The 14,980-nt window shown below is 35.5% G+C and overlaps 5 protein-coding genes across 8 annotated transcripts in view; 3 read left to right on the forward strand and 2 right to left on the reverse strand.

The window, feature by feature from the left end:
- Positions 1–1,003, forward strand: LOC119634407. Its single transcript, XM_038028551.1, has 2 exons — positions 1–121; positions 202–1,003. Exons 1-2 carry the CDS (start codon positions 93–95, stop codon positions 1,001–1,003), a joined length of 831 nt encoding a protein of 276 aa, XP_037884479.1. The 5' UTR covers positions 1–92.
- A 328-nt stretch (positions 1,004–1,331) lies between these two features.
- LOC119636675 (zinc finger protein 622) lies at positions 1,332–2,858 on the forward strand. Its single transcript, XM_038032211.1, has 2 exons — positions 1,332–2,283; positions 2,344–2,858. Exons 1-2 carry the CDS (start codon positions 1,441–1,443, stop codon positions 2,692–2,694), a joined length of 1,194 nt encoding a protein of 397 aa, XP_037888139.1. The 5' UTR covers positions 1,332–1,440; the 3' UTR covers positions 2,695–2,858.
- A 155-nt stretch (positions 2,859–3,013) lies between these two features.
- On the reverse strand, positions 3,014–6,977 carry LOC119638387 (probable serine/threonine-protein kinase dyrk1). Its single transcript, XM_038035147.1, has 5 exons — positions 6,429–6,977; positions 6,184–6,351; positions 5,815–6,101; positions 5,129–5,747; positions 3,014–4,838 (listed from the first exon to the last, which is right to left on the reverse strand). The coding sequence occupies exons 2-5, from the start codon at positions 6,221–6,223 to the stop codon at positions 3,973–3,975; spliced, it is 1,812 nt and encodes a 603-aa protein (XP_037891075.1). The 5' UTR covers positions 6,224–6,351; positions 6,429–6,977; the 3' UTR covers positions 3,014–3,972.
- Positions 6,978–9,259: 2,282 nt separating this feature from the next.
- LOC119640513 (beta-lactamase-like protein 2 homolog) lies at positions 9,260–10,603 on the reverse strand. Its single transcript, XM_038038605.1, has 4 exons — positions 10,427–10,603; positions 10,191–10,357; positions 9,892–10,101; positions 9,260–9,832 (listed from the first exon to the last, which is right to left on the reverse strand). The coding sequence occupies exons 1-4, from the start codon at positions 10,543–10,545 to the stop codon at positions 9,453–9,455; spliced, it is 876 nt and encodes a 291-aa protein (XP_037894533.1). The 5' UTR covers positions 10,546–10,603; the 3' UTR covers positions 9,260–9,452.
- A 30-nt stretch (positions 10,604–10,633) lies between these two features.
- LOC119636277 (thyroid adenoma-associated protein homolog) overlaps positions 10,634–14,980 on the forward strand; it is a 9,064-nt gene continuing 4,717 nt past the window's right edge. For 2 of the 4 annotated variants that reach the window (XM_038031581.1, XM_038031589.1), the window contains exons 1-7: positions 10,703–10,811; positions 10,903–10,973; positions 11,032–11,132; positions 11,225–11,482; positions 11,543–12,360; positions 12,438–13,732; positions 13,817–14,932. In XM_038031581.1, the coding sequence (XP_037887509.1) occupies positions 10,703–10,811; positions 10,903–10,973; positions 11,032–11,132; positions 11,225–11,482; positions 11,543–12,360; positions 12,438–13,732; positions 13,817–14,932 (3,768 nt within the window). Of the gene's footprint in view, positions 10,658–10,702; positions 10,812–10,902; positions 10,974–11,031; positions 11,133–11,224; positions 11,483–11,542; positions 12,361–12,437; positions 13,733–13,816; positions 14,933–14,980 lie in introns of those variants that run through there. The other 2 variants (XM_038031595.1, XM_038031603.1) reach the window with 2 other exon arrangements.

Below are 14,980 nucleotides of genomic sequence, written 5' to 3' on the forward strand. Positions count from 1 at the left end.
GTTAACAGCTGAGTTGAAAAAGCGGTTTCTAAGCAAATTATTAAAACGTAAACAAGTCTTAAAAGCAGGACAAACTTTAGCAAACTAATAAAATGGAAGGCAAGGACAATCGATCCAAAGAGTAAGATTTTAAAAGTTATTTGTCTAATGCCAAGAAACTAAAATGAAGATAAATTGTGCTTATTGATTTTTTTTTTCTAGTAAACGACACAAAATGAAAGCACACTTCAGAAGCAAAAGTAAATATTGCACAAATTCATCTAGTTCGGGACCTAATGATACAGTGCGTAGTGTTGTAGATGTTGTGGATTCCAGTGATGAGCGATTTATTGAAGTTCATGAGTGGTCTAAGGGTGGTAGACGATGTCCAGCGCAAAAACAAAGAGATTATCCGTTGGAAATGGATAGTGAAAATCCAGAAAATGAGCAAATGCGTGCGGGAGATTTTAAATTGATGTCTCAATTGCCCACTTCGATAGGTGGTCATTTTCAGTTCTCTACTGAAAAGCAATGGGAAATAGCGGAAAATGATCAGTTGCTAAATAAAACGGAAGCGAGCGAATATTTTAAATTTAATTTACAATTATTGAACGTAGGCTTGCAAACGATACCATTTTACAAGCGAATGGATTATGCGGCTTCTATGTTTAGCGCGGAACAATTGTTGAATATGGAAAAAGCAAGTGAGGCAAGCGAAAAGATATATCAACAGGTGTTGAAGGAACATATAGAAAATCCTAAACTTAAAATTAATTCGGGCAGTCAAAAATCTAGAGATTCAGCCCGAAGCCAAAAGCCGGAAAAACCATTAACAGATAATGAAACAAATGATGAACTGGAAGATTTGTTGAATATAAGCACAGATCCAGCAGCTAAAATCGATTTACCAAAAAGCCAGGAAACATCTGCAAATGTTGAACCAGATCGACACCTACCAGGTGTAAAAGGGGCCGAAAATAAAAATGAGATACAAGAATGGTTGGATAATGTTTTAGAAGAATAAAGCTCTTCAAATTAATATAAAGGAAAATATAGTTTTATTATAACAATTAACGATAAAGGGCGGAAGGTCTACAAAAAGTCGTTGCCCTAAAATTAATAGGAACAAATTATTTTATGCACCTTTCAAATTCGGCGCTTCATTATTAATTTAATTATAAATAACTTCTATTCTATTGCTAGTTTTATTTTAACACTCAGTTAAATTATTTAAGATATAATAGCCATTTTAATAAAATCAAATATAAATCTCTTTTACACTATAAAATTTTATAATGGGCTGTTGAATTCGTTTAACAACCCTGTGCATTATAACAGCTGCTACGACTGCACTATCCTGCATATCTTGTGAAGAGAACGTGTCGTGTGTCTTTTTCGGCTCAATCGTCAAATTGTATATCAAAATTTTTGAATTGTGAAATTAAAAAATAGAATCAAAGAATGTCGAATTTTACTTGCATCAACTGCAGCGTGAAATTCGCTAACGCAGACATGCAACGGGAACACTATAAAACTGACTGGCATCGGTACAATTTGAAAAGACGAGTTGCAGAAATGCCACCAATTACGGCCGAGGATTTTCAAACTCGCGTTTTAGAAATGCGTAATGCTGAGGCAATGGTCAATGCCGACAGGCAAATGAGCTTATATTGTAATGCTTGTCACAAGCAATTCGGCAATCACAACGCTCACGACAATCACTTGAACAGCAAGAAGCATCGAGATAATCAGCATAAGTTCGAGCAGCAAAACGATGGAATTGATAAGGAAATAACAAGTAGATCTGTAATAGGGACAAAGGCGTCTTCAACAATAGCTACTTCTCCTCAGGATAAACCAAAATATATTTTGGTAACAGATAATAATCACACCATACACAATGACGATTTTGACGACATTGAAGAAGAAGAAGAAATTGTAGGTGCAGATTTAGAATTGGAAGAATTGCCAGAAAATCCGTTGAACGTTAGAAATTGTCTCTTCTGCGTACACGAAGCCGAGGATATTATGGATAATTTAAAACACATGTCAATAGCTCATTCATTTTTCATACCTGATGCAGAGTACTGTGTGGATCTGGAAGGTTTGCTCTATTATTTGGGTGAGAAGGTGGCAATTTATTTTGTTTGCTTGTGGTGTAACGATCGCGGGAAAACCTTTTACACCTTGGACGCTGTGCGCAAACATATGATTGATAAGGGCCATTGCCAAATGCTACAAGAAGGCTTGGCATTGGCAGAATACGCAGACTATTATGACTATAGTCCCAGTTACCCAGATCACGTAATAGAATTGTGCCTCCTATCGTCTCATCTCTATTCTGTTAATTTCTTCTTGTTTTAGGAAGAAGGTATGGATATCGATGAAGAGGTCGTACCTGACCTGTTAGATGGCGATGAATATCAATTGGTCTTACCTTCCGGGGCAGTTATAGGTCATCGCTCTTTATTGCGTTATTATAAACAATATTTAAATCCAAACCGCTGTATTGTAGCTAAAAAATCCGACCGTAGGCTACATCATCTATTGAGTACCTATCGTTCCTTAGGTTGGTCTACTACACAACAGCATGCGGCCGCTCGTAAGGCACGTGATATTCATATGATGAAACGTGTTCAAGCCAAATGGCAAATGAAACTGGGTTGCAAAGCTAACAAATTACAAAAACATTATCGTGCACAAGTTCTATTCTAAAATGTTTTTATATTTATTTCGAAGTTGCATGTGTTTACGATCGACAAACTTATGAAAAATCTTTACACAAATTTAAATATGGAATATGGAAAAACTCAATTTGTGGAAATCGTACAAAGTGCATAAAATTTTTATTACCTACCAAAAAGTAAACACTATAATAAAAATAAAAAAGAAAAATATAGTAATCATTGAAATTTTAATTTATCGAAATTAAAGACTGCAAAATATATTGACAACCAGGTTACAAGAGCTTGCAGTTTTTGTACTAACATAATATAGTAATAATATAGTAATGGACGTTACCGAAAATACTTGCGACGAAGAGAGAAATTTCAAAAGCCAAATAAACTATTAACGTACGTACAGTGTACTAAGGAAGACCGTACAATAAATGTAATGAATGATGAACGGCTTTATAGTAAAAGAAAGCTTGTAACGGCCTTTAATACGATCATATAGTATAAAAAAAAGCTTTCTTCAACACTGATTTGAGGCGAATTTTAGATGATGAATCAAAAATGAAAGCTATAAAGAATCTTGCAATTGTCAACGCCAATCTTGATACAAATACGTATCAAACCTTTAGATCGAATCGATTGATATAAATCCAAGCTATCGGCGACAATAATTTAGAGATTTTGTTTTGCGGTGGACTGATCACGTCTACTCTAAAGCTAGGAATGTAGGATTTGACTATGAAAATATGTTTACAAAGTTAAAGCTGGTTCCAATTATGTCGAATGACAATCTCATCCAGATTAAAATCGTTTAATGCTTATCCATGATCTGTGCATAAATGTCAAAAATTAAGTTAATTAGAAATGGCTTACTAAACATAACTATATATATATATAACTATAACGAAAATAATCGTAATAGAAAAAATTGTTCAAACATCCTCTAAACGAAGACACGAGCTTTCATAAATTTTAGCTTTCAAAATTTCTTCAACAATAAAAAGTATTTAATAAATACAATCCGAAAAGCGGAAAAATATGTACAGTTTTAGTGCCGAGAAAATTAAAAACAAAAGTCTTTATAGTAAATATTTATATATACGTACACACTTCGGAGAATCACCCACTCTCCCGTCCCTCACACTAAATAACGTACAAAGTTTAATTAATTATTAACTGGAGGACTCTGTTGACCCAAGACACTCATCATGAGTGAAGAAGTATCGTCACTCGAGGTACCGTAATCGCTATTGCAGCTTCTGTTTTCTCCGCTGTTACTACTGCTGCCGCTGCTAACAGACAAACACATATCGCTGCATTATTCTTCTAGCATTTGCACTTCAGAGCTCCAGTATTGCTGTAATTGTCCTTTTGATTGTTGCAAAACTGAACTATCTGCTGCTGTTGCTGTTGCTGTTGCTGGCATTTTGTCAATATACGAATTAGCGGACGACCTAATATAGACAGAATTAATTCCAGTCATCCTAGTATTTATAATTGAATCCGTTGTCACTAAATGAGAAGATGTCTCCGTTTGTGGAAGGTTAGCTGAACCCACAGGCAATGAAGAGAGTGCATAATTTTGAAGATTTGCTAAATGTGGATTGATTGGGAACAATGACTTTACGCATTCATCTTCACCTGACTGATGTTGATGTGCATGGAAAGTTTCCATGAAGGCGTTTGTTTGAACCAAGTTACTATTAGAGCTCCAATTTGCATCTGTAGGTAAGGTGGAAGTAACAAGATTCGCGTTATTGCTTTCGATAGCCTTTTCATTGCAAGCCTCTTCCCAAATGGGGGAAAGATTATTTATCATTACAAGGGGTGGACACCATCGCATCTGATGATGATGTTCACTGGTGTCCGCGGCTTGAGCAAAAAAATTGCTATTAGTATTGGCAGTAGATGGTGGCAATACACTCCTTAATGCGGCCAAATAAACACTCTCATCTTCATGCTCATATTGAAGATCCTGCATTCTATATACCGACTTCAGCATTACATTTGTATGTTTAAAGTTTCCTCCTGTTTCACTAACTCTGTTACTTGGTGATGAAGTGTTGTTGTTGTTGTTACTGATGCTTCCACGGCTGTTAAAATCTTCGCCGCCCACCCCATCATATCCTGTTAAGCTACATAAGCTCCTGGACGGATGGCTCGGCGTTGCATGCATAAGAAGACCTTAAGTAAACCGAAATAATAAATAAAAAGGTATTATATAACGTATCTATAAAATCTCTTAGTAAGAAAGTGATTAGCATAAAAAAAAGAAGAGATAACCCTTTTGGGGCTAGTATATAGCAGAGAGTAGCTTCAGTTATAAGAAAACATCAGTGTTGATCACAAAAGAACAAAAAACAAGAAATTTGAATACGTCATTTCTGCGAAACGAGCTAATGAAAATGTATTGTAAGTAGAAAAATATTAAGCGCACTTTGCGCATGGATAATTAACTTAATTTCTTTATTTACCCTGAGTGGTCTGTTCTGGATCTACGAACTGTTCTTGTATTGCTTTGCAGTTAAACGAAGTCGGTATTCCTGTATTGTCCGTTGATTCCGAATTGAGGCAATAGGCAGTGGTGCTTTCGTTCGCAGCACGTTTAAAAAAGTTATGTTGCAAAGCATAGTATGGCGTGACACGTATGTTTGGATCAAATTCCAACATTCGCAATATCAAATCATTAAATTTCAAATAATCGGTCATTGAATGCTCGGATTCGTCAGTCCGTTTCCCACCTGAGCGACCTATGTCGATGCCCAATATATTGTGCAACTTTCTGGAACCGGGCAGTTCATATTTACGGCTGTTTTCACTTTTCTTCAGTATATAAGAACCGTCCAAAACAATTTTATCAAAAAATTGATGAGTCTTTTCTCCTTGATCCAATAAATATTTAGGTGGCATACCCAATACTTCAACAATTTTAGTCATCTGATCGATTTCATCGCAACCGGAAAATAAAGATTCACCCGTATGCATTTCTACTAAAACACAACCCAAGGACCACATATCAATGGCCATATTGTACGGTATACCCAATAGGACTTCGGGTGAACGATAGAAACGTGATTGGACATACTGATATATCTAGAGTATGGCAAAACGATGAAACTTCATTTATAAATATATACTAAATGAGATATGGGAATCTTACCCTTTGACCCAACTGACATGAACTGCCGAAATCGATCACTTTTATAGCTGAACGTTTCGGATGGCAAAGCAGTATATTTTCGGGCTTCAGATCGCAATGTATTACGTTCAATTGGGGAGAACTCAAGAATAACAAAGCATTACATAATTGTTGAGCGAACTCGCGCGTTAAATTCAGCGAGACACCACGAAAATTTCTATTACGTAACAGATCGTATAAATTATAGGATAATAGTTCGAAAACAAGACATAAATGACTTCGCCACACAAAATGTCGTTTGAGCTGAACTAGACAAACGAGGAGCAAAACGTATTTGAAAAATAAAGTTGAAAGAATTTTTGGAAAATTCGACTTAATCGCTTTACTTACCTATATAAGATCTATTTTCACCTTCTACACGGTTCATCATTTCCAATAGTTTCACTTCAATTTGTGCCTGATGTAAGAACGGGTTCTCATTTTTTATGATTTTTATCGCCACAAAACCTTTCTCTTCATGATCGTAAGCTTTCACCACTTGACCGAAACTGCCTTTACCTTTGAGAGAATAAAAAGAATGAAAATTATTGCGTCATATATATAATATTTCTTTAAAAATCTATTTCAATGCCCACCTATCAACGATCTAATAACTTTTCTCCACGTTTTATAATATAATCGTAACTATCATTATGCAATTTACGTTGTTTTTTATATGGAGAGCCGCCACCGTCACCACCGCCACCATCTTCTGTCTCTTGAGATCGGCGTTTCTTTTGCGTTTCCCGAATGTGAAAATAAAAATTGTAAAATAATTAACAAAAAATTTTATATTAATATTTACAAATTGTTGGTTTGTCGTAAGAAGCATTTCGACGGAAAAGTTATGGAAATCGGATCCAATTATGGTATGATAAACACGAAGGGCAATTAAAAAACGTAAGCGGAGAGAAAAACGAGAATTAAGCAAGAATTTTAAGAGATTTTCGATTTCAGTTCGCTTTAAAAGTCATTCAGGAAAATATTTCGAAACATCGAATATGAAAATATAAAATTAAAATTAGCTTTGCCTTTGAGGTGAAGAAAAAACAAAAAAAATATATTGAAACAAGCCTTGAATTGAATTTCAAATACGCAATGCTAACTGCGATAGATGGATAGACATGCATATAAGATAATATATAAAAAGTACTTAGTTCCCATCAAAATCATAGCTACTAACTAACATATATTCAAAATGATATAATTTTTCACATCAAAAAATACGTTCAGTTACCTCATCTCAAATAAATTGGCACGTGGATAACTTTTTTTTTTTTTTTTTTTTTTTGAAATATCCTCCATATCGGTATCAAAGGAATGAGCTTAAAGAGTAGAATGCGAAAAGCTAAGCGTGTTAACTCTTAATTAATTATGGCCGATGCGACATGGTGGTCAGAACATAACAATTTAATTGTTCCCTAACAAAACATTTTAGGGAAGTAAAGGTTGATAGAATCTCAATTTTATTTCATTCAGTTTTTGGTGACTATAAATAAAAGATAAAAACATGGGGTGACAAAGATTTTAATGATGGTGGCTATGCGAGATTCAACCCCAGCCGAATATAACTTTCTCAGTAGTTATACCCGCCACTGTAAGATGGGATATACTCATTTTGTATTTTTCCACAAACATCCAAAATAAAGGCACAGAGACGCTATAAAGTATATATATTCTTGATCAGCGTAAAATTCTGAGTTGATGCAGCCATAGCCATGCGCCGGTGTGGTGTGTGCTTTTGGTAGTCTCCTGGTCGCAAAAATAAATATATCGACTTCAAATCAGGTCGAAACATTGGAAGTTTCTGTACGCAGATTGATATTGAGAATGGGTCAAATTGGTCGGAGCAGAAGCGCGCAGTGGGGCATCAACTGAACTTAACTCAGTTTTATTGAACAAAAATTTTTGGAAATTGTTAAAGTTACAAGGCAACATTCCACATTTGCCTTACGAGATACTTTACTCTCTAGGCCCAGAAATGGAACCAATCGGCCGTGTCGACACAAAGCTGCGAGTAATTAAATTCGATTTTCCTCACGTTTTTGAGATTTAATGCTTATTTATCATAAGGCAAACAAGACAAAACGGTTAAAACTACGCTGCACAGTCCTCAAATGAAGATATATTAAGTGCCTAAAAATAGATTAATTTTAAAATGAATATGGCCGACACCGCGGTTAATTTTTTCTTAATAATACCAGCGATATGGGTATCAAAAAAAAGAACTTGGCAGAGTAGAATGCAAAAGGCATAGTGGCGGGTATGCGGGAGATTCGGCTACCGTCGAATACAACTCTCTCGCTTGTTTCATAATAGAATTGATGACAGAGAGTTCTATTGCGATTATTATCTTAAAATATGAAATTTGATACAAAGTCCGAAAAACCCAGTAACGTAAATCCGTCTTTTGTGATTTTTACGGTATTTAATCATCTCCTTTTGAAATTAAGTTCGTACCCCTGAATTGTGATTTTTAGGATAGTGGTTAGGTTTTATTCACAATTCTTACGACATTTATTTACAAATCATTTACAGAAATTTATATTTACAACAAGGCTTTAACACTCGCTCTAGTCTTATCCGTTTGAACATGACAATTCAGCTCTCTTGACTTGACTCTCTTCGTCTTCCCCAAATATTCTGCTTATACACTCGTTTACATGCACGCTACCATTAACCCATTAATCCATTTTCTGACAATTGTGGTTAATCTTTTCGCCAGTCGCCAGTCGCCAGTCGCCAGTCGCCAGTTGAATGACGCCACGAATGTGTGCTTGGTTTTTCTCTTCTCGTAGATTTAATTTCTTAGAAAATCGGCTAATTATCATGAAAAATCAAATCACCAAAAATGACATTTTCGTAACAATATTTTGAATTCTTCTTTGCTTTTTTTTCTCTTTTAATATATGTAAATATTTTCAAATATGGTGACTTAAAGGGAAATTCTTAGTTTATTTTTCCTTATCATAAACCTCGGCTTTTCCGTGGGAAATTATTGCTTATAAGGTGTGGAGAGTGATATTCTGTTATTGGGTTAATTTTGTAGATAAAGAATTCAAATATAGAGAGCTGTCTTCTTGCATTCTATCAAAGTTTTCCCATCGTTGCAAAGTTAGGACTACCTTGTTAATCCTTTTCACGTCTTTTATGCTTTGCGGGAGATCAAATTTCTTTTCGTTTAAATGAAAAAGGATATCCTTCAAGTGACATCAGTATGTGAAAGCACGTGAAAACATTCGCTATTTAGCACTTTCTCGAGTTGGCCGTGAAATTATCGCACATTAAATGTTTTTAAATATAATTTCATAATACCATCCTCCGCTAACGCACGTAGCATATTTTCGAAAAATAAAAAAATTTTTACTAAAATTAACATCTGTTGCCGTTTTCTGAATCAGTATTTTAAAAAGATTTTTTTAATTTTATTTTCAAACTTTTCCATATTTACGCGTTAATGTAAAATTTTATTTAAAGATACATCATAGTTTGACTGCTATCACCTTCTATTACAATGAGATATACGAAAACCATAAAAGGGTGCAGACAAAGCACCCGATCGTATGAATTGCCGTCGTCATTTCATTTTCTAACTACATTTCATAATTTCATTTATTGACTTATAGGTTACCGGTTTTCTTTAAGACATAAGTTTCTTCGGTGCTTTGCAATACCTTTAAGAGTTTACCTTCTTTTACAAGTTTTGACAAATGGTGACCAACATTAAGAGAAGCGGCAGACCACAGGTGTTCAGGGACCTCTTGGTATATCACTTTCACCACATCCATAGATTTCATGTGCTTGTGAGGATTTCGCATGAAAAGATCGAGAATCTGTTCTTCTCTTTGCAATCGATGTTTTATATAATATTTTATTCTCGCAATTGGATCTTCTATAATGTTACCATGTCCAGGATATATAATAGCAGGATTAATGCTTAATATATTTTCTAAGCTTTTCATATAACTGTATAAATCTTCAAAGACCGCGGTACCTTCTCCTGAAAACCAAACTTATTTTATATATATATACTTTTAAGTTAAGCTTATCGTTATATACCCAATATGCAGTCCCCACTGAAGAGTATCCCTTCAGGCGTGGTAAGAATAATGTGATCAGTAGTGTGTCCAGGAGTATGTACTATTCGCAGTTTGCTCCCAACTACCTCATATTCTTCTTGATCTTTCAATGATTGAATTTGAACATTTGGCGGGATTTCGGGGCACATGTCGGTCTCGTTTATTCGAGGATGTTTGTAAACTTGGCAATCTTTAGTGTAAAAAGAAATTATTAAACAAAATCTTTCGCTTGAGCTTAGGTCCAATATTTATAACATTAAAAACTATGCAAAGACATACCTGTATCAGCAAACATTCTTAAAATATCCTTAACTCCACCTACATGATCATGATGCCAATGAGTTAAAATAATTCCGCCTATTGTAGCTCTTTCCTCCTCCAAAACTCTACCTAAATGTTGCAGATATTCAGGCACGTCAATATCGCCAGTGTCAATCAGAAGACGCCTCCAAATGGATAGAAATTACATATTTTTCTCTTATTCGCTTAAGCTGCGTTGTAAGTTGTGGATTTACCTTTTTCCAGTACCTAATAAGTAGGTATTTGTGCCCTGCAAAGTCATAGGACCGGGATTGCATCCCAAAATTCTAATTATTGATGAAGAAAGTCTAGTAACTGGTGGAATGAATGCCATTTTATATTTAATGAATGCGTGCCAAAAATTTTCTTCTTTGTTCAACTGTTCATTATTTATTTATGTAAACAGCTGTTTGTATGACGTTCAACGTTTTCACATGGTTCGCATGGTAAACATATTATATATGAAGACAATTTAGAAAAAAAAGTAAAAAATGAATTCTTTAAATTTAAGAATTTCTTCAGTTAAAACGGGTGAGAATGTTCGAAAAAATTCCGAAATGCGTGCCGCACTGATTTCTATACCGAAGCAGTATGAATCATGTAAGTAGGATTTTGTCCAATAAGTTTTTTTTTTTTTACTGCAATCTATATAAAGATTCTTGTAATTCTTGCAATTCTAATATTCAAAAAGGCGAGGAAACTTACTGCGTCGAAATGAAGAAAGCAAAGACTGTGCCGGAGCAGGTGAACTGTGTGAAAAGCGTAAGTCATCAATAACAGAGAGAAAGGATCCGTATGTTGTCATAATAATTGTCTGTAGGTTTTCAAGGAGATGGGAAATGATGGCGGCGCTTTACAGTTCCTTTGCGATATATATTTTGCGAGTCCTCTTAAACATCCTGTTCGTAATCAAATATTAAAGTAAGTTATTACTTTCAAAAATTATCGATAAATGGCAAATAGGAGAATGGCATCCTCCTAACATATTTTTATTTACCTTTTTTTTTATGTAGACTTTTAATAACGATGGTTCGATTGGGCACTGCCGGAACAGATGAGTCTTTTATAATTAACTCTTTAGTTAATAGCCTCCATCGGATTGTAGAAGAAGGCAAAAACGAGAAAGAGAGTGTTAATTGGAATTCCGCTATAGCTTCCCTGTCCGGGTGTTTTGAAAATTTTGAATGTGGAAAAAAAGCTCTAGAGCAATGCATCCATTTGATTTTTCCATTTGCTTGTGCTTCTGTCCATAAATATGTTACCGAGCTTGGGTATGAAGAAGCAAATTAATTTAAAAACCAATAATAATAATAAGAGTTTTTAATTTTTAGCGTTTTAAGTTCACCATCCGTACGCAATGAGTATTATTCATATGTTCACAATTCCATCCGCTTCATGTTATGTTGCATTCAAGAATTCGGTCGTCTATTGAGGACTTCTTATGCCGAGCAATTGAAACAATTAAATTTGAATTGCAAGGAGATTATATTAGACAGCGATATTCCCATGGATCCGCGCACAAATTCTGGAATTTTGATGGCACATATTGCTAAACTATTTGATAATTATGATGTTTTCATTGCGTCAGCTAAAGATACCAAAAATCCTAATGAAATTGTTCTTTGCGTTGGCATCATAAATACTTGCGAGCAAAGCGATTTCCAAAAATATTCCGCTGATATACGTGATATTTGCGGCAAGATTGACGAAATTGCTAACTTAAACGCTACTGTGCCTAACATTTTGCTTTGCGCTACTCGTGCCCTTTATCAGATTTCAAAATTAATTCTGAATTTCGCGTTAAAATCCTCGCAAACTTTAGACGATATAAAGTTAATTCTACGTAAATTATTGATTTTTACTGTTGCTTACTTAGAGCACCATATGGATAGTGTGCGGCATTTATGCCGCGATCTTATGCGCAATATCGTTGCCGCGGCTAAAAAAGTGGAATTCGATTTCCTGCTGCAAAAAATCTATGACGCCTGCAATTCCGAGCGTTTATCATTGTCTATGAAATGTGTTGTATTGCAGCAAGCTGCTGTTATTTTGGGAGCCGAAGAGATTATCACGAATTGTCTGAAATTGTTTTCTGAACTTTTCGCCGCAAATCTTGGCAGAGATTTTATTGTAAATAATTTATTCGAAAGTGAGTCAGCTAAGACAGATGTGTTCTTTTTAAAATGAGTAACCTTGAGTATTATAATATTTTTGTCCTTTGATTAGCGCTTATGATTGCCCATCATAAGGAGTTAGCTTTCGAGAACTGGATTAAAATTTGGATTAACTATTTACTAAATATTGCCGCTGCGCAGGATTCTCGTTTAGCCGATATTGAAATTCTTATCGTTAAAGCAGTAAAATGTGAACCGCGAGTAGTACAAGTCATTATAACGTATGAGGAGAAGCCTCGGATACCTATTAGCACTAAATTGTCAGCGTTATGGGCCGTACGCAAATCAGGCATTCGGATTGATAACTTCCAAGAAATAATGCAGCAATTTTCGAAGAATTTGCAACTTTCTATTCTTTCGAATTGCGATGAGACGCGAATTATGGCGTTACGTCTTTTGGTGGAAACTCACAAAACCACAGAACCGTTAACACTTTTAGAATGTAAACATTTAATTACATACATTGAATATAACGCTAATTGTCAGAGTCCTGCGATCAGACAGAAGAGCTTGGCTCTACTAAGTAAAGCATTGGTCAGGTGTGAGCTTAATTTGGTGAAAATTTTGAAAGGTAAGCAGCCACCAAAAGCGGTGCAAAATCAGCCACTGGAATTAAAATTTCTACAAGACGTTATGCGCATATTGGTTGAAAACCTGTTTTTAGACGCCAATTTCGGGAGGCGATCTATATCTTTGCAACTATTAGAACAGTGTATGCGTATTGGTATTAATTGCAATTTGAAATTGATTAATTTATTGCCGAAAAGGGCCGTTCACGCACTTGCTTCAGTGCTCGCTGATTCCTACGAGATGAATAAAGAGTTTTCTGTAAGTATGCTCAAACTTGTGGAAGACAATGGAGATTGTTATTTAATCGAACTAAATGATTTGAATATTAATCTGGACGAAATAAAAAAGCTGCTGACTTCTATTCGTCCTGTGGACTCCGTTACGGCTGCTTATCAGCTCGAGTTTTTATGCAATCGAGCTAATCCTCGAATATTTGGCGATTTTGAATTGCCATCTTACGCGAATTGCCCATACGCAGCTATTAAATGGCTATTAATAGCAGCGAAGCAAGGTTTAAAACTGGCAAAGCAAAGCATTCTGGAGGCTGCCAAATGGAATCCCATATACGGCTTATTATTCGCTATTAAGCACATACTTAAGAAGTTAGATTTCGGCAGCTTAGCTCAGGAAATTTCCTGGCGAATACTAGTGGCTGAGTTAATAATGTTTTGTAAAGAATTGACAATGGTCGTAGCACCGATTATCAATAATTCTTCGCCTGAAGGTCTTTTACCGAACGATTTGAGTGCCTTCAATGAGGAATCGATTGGACAGGAGGTAAAGCATTTAGACATTTCTTTTGCTTATACATACATACATACATACATACTCTTATTCATCTTAATCATTTATTTGATGCAGGATTGTGAAGAATGTGAGGGCAAAAGCGCGCACAAAATTCTTTCGCCGAAAGCTAGAAATATTGATTTATGCGCGGTGAAGACGACGTCCCAGATGGTATTATTGTGTGCCTGGCGCAGTATTAAAGAAGTTTCTCTTATTTTGGGCGAGATTGTTATGTGCTCTCCCATTCAATTTAATAAATCAACTGAACAGTTCCTTATAACGAAAGAACAAATTTTAGAGATTGGTGAACATTTCAAATTGTTATTATCAGAAACTAAGCACCGTGGCGCCTTTGAACAAGCTTATGTGGGTTTCTCGAAACTTTGTTGCCGTTTATGGACAGTGGAATCACTCGATTTAAATTCCTTGCCAATGACTTGGCTAAGGGATTTAATTAGCCTTATTTCTTCACAAGAGATCAATCATGATAAAATTTGTGCCACCAGACGCAGCGCTGGTATACCATTTATGGTTCAAGCCTTAATCACATCGGAGCTAAAGGTTGGCTCTACAAAATCTTTATATTGCTGCATGTCCCATCTTTTACAGTTATGTGCGGCAAGTGAAAAAAGTTCAGAGAGTCGCATACATGCCTTAAATATACTTCGGGCTCTCTTTCGTTGTACTGATCTAAACGAAGCTGTTGGCGAATTCGTAGCGGATGGCATTATAGCCGCAATCAATGGATATGACAATCATAATTGGTCGGAAAGAAATTCAGCTACTTTGCTATTTGCTGCCTTAATTACACGCACATTTGGTGTTCAGCGGAATAAAGATTCGGAAAATTTGAATATTCGAAATAAAATGACTGGTCGCATTTTCTTTTTACGCTATCCAAAATTATATGACTACTTTTTGGAACAACTGCACCGTGCCAGCGTTTTGATACAAAATCAACAGAAAGCGCACAAATTGCATCCGCTGCTGCTAATTATGAGCCGGCTTTATCCATCAGCCCTTGAAGGGACAGAATCAAATTTAAAACTTTCTGAATTCTTACCACATATAGCGGAGTGTGGCTTTTGTCCGGAGATGCAGACTCGTGTAATGGCAGCCAAAGCCATAGTGGCTTTAATTAATAAGGATGAAGTTCATAACATGATCTTGAATAAATGTGCCGAAATTATGGTGAGCGCTCTCTCTCTCTCTCTCTCTCTCTCTCTCTCTCTCTCTCTC

This window comes from Glossina fuscipes, unplaced genomic scaffold, assembly GCF_014805625.2.
Source record: "Glossina fuscipes isolate IAEA_lab_2018 unplaced genomic scaffold, Yale_Gfus_2 0, whole genome shotgun sequence".
Taxonomy (NCBI): Eukaryota; Metazoa; Arthropoda; class Insecta; order Diptera; family Glossinidae; genus Glossina; species Glossina fuscipes.

Coding starts and splice junctions, on each gene's coding strand:
- LOC119634407 (XM_038028551.1), top strand. CDS start 93: ATGGAAGGCAAGGACAATCGATCCAAAGA. Junction 122..201: donor AAGGACAATCGATCCAAAGA/GTAAGATTTTAA, acceptor TTTTTTTTCTAG/TAAACGACACAAAATGAAAG.
- LOC119636675 (XM_038032211.1), top strand. CDS start 1,441: ATGTCGAATTTTACTTGCATCAACTGCAGCGTGAAATTCGCTAACGCA. Junction 2,284..2,343: donor GTCCCAGTTACCCAGATCAC/GTAATAGAATTG, acceptor TTCTTGTTTTAG/GAAGAAGGTATGGATATCGA.
- LOC119638387 (XM_038035147.1), bottom strand. CDS start 6,223: ATGATGAACCGTGTAGAAGGTGAAAATAGATCTTATATAG. Junction 6,102..6,183: donor TGAAAATAGATCTTATATAG/GTAAGTAAAGCG, acceptor TCGTTTGTCTAG/TTCAGCTCAAACGACATTTT. Junction 5,748..5,814: donor CATGTCAGTTGGGTCAAAGG/GTAAGATTCCCA, acceptor GCCATACTCTAG/ATATATCAGTATGTCCAATC.
- LOC119640513 (XM_038038605.1), bottom strand. CDS start 10,545: ATGGCATTCATTCCACCAGTTACTAGACTTTCTTCATCAATAATTAGA. Junction 10,358..10,426: donor TTATTAGGTACTGGAAAAAG/GTAAATCCACAA, acceptor ATCCATTTGGAG/GCGTCTTCTGATTGACACTG. Junction 10,102..10,190: donor AAGAATGTTTGCTGATACAG/GTATGTCTTTGC, acceptor TTTACACTAAAG/ATTGCCAAGTTTACAAACAT.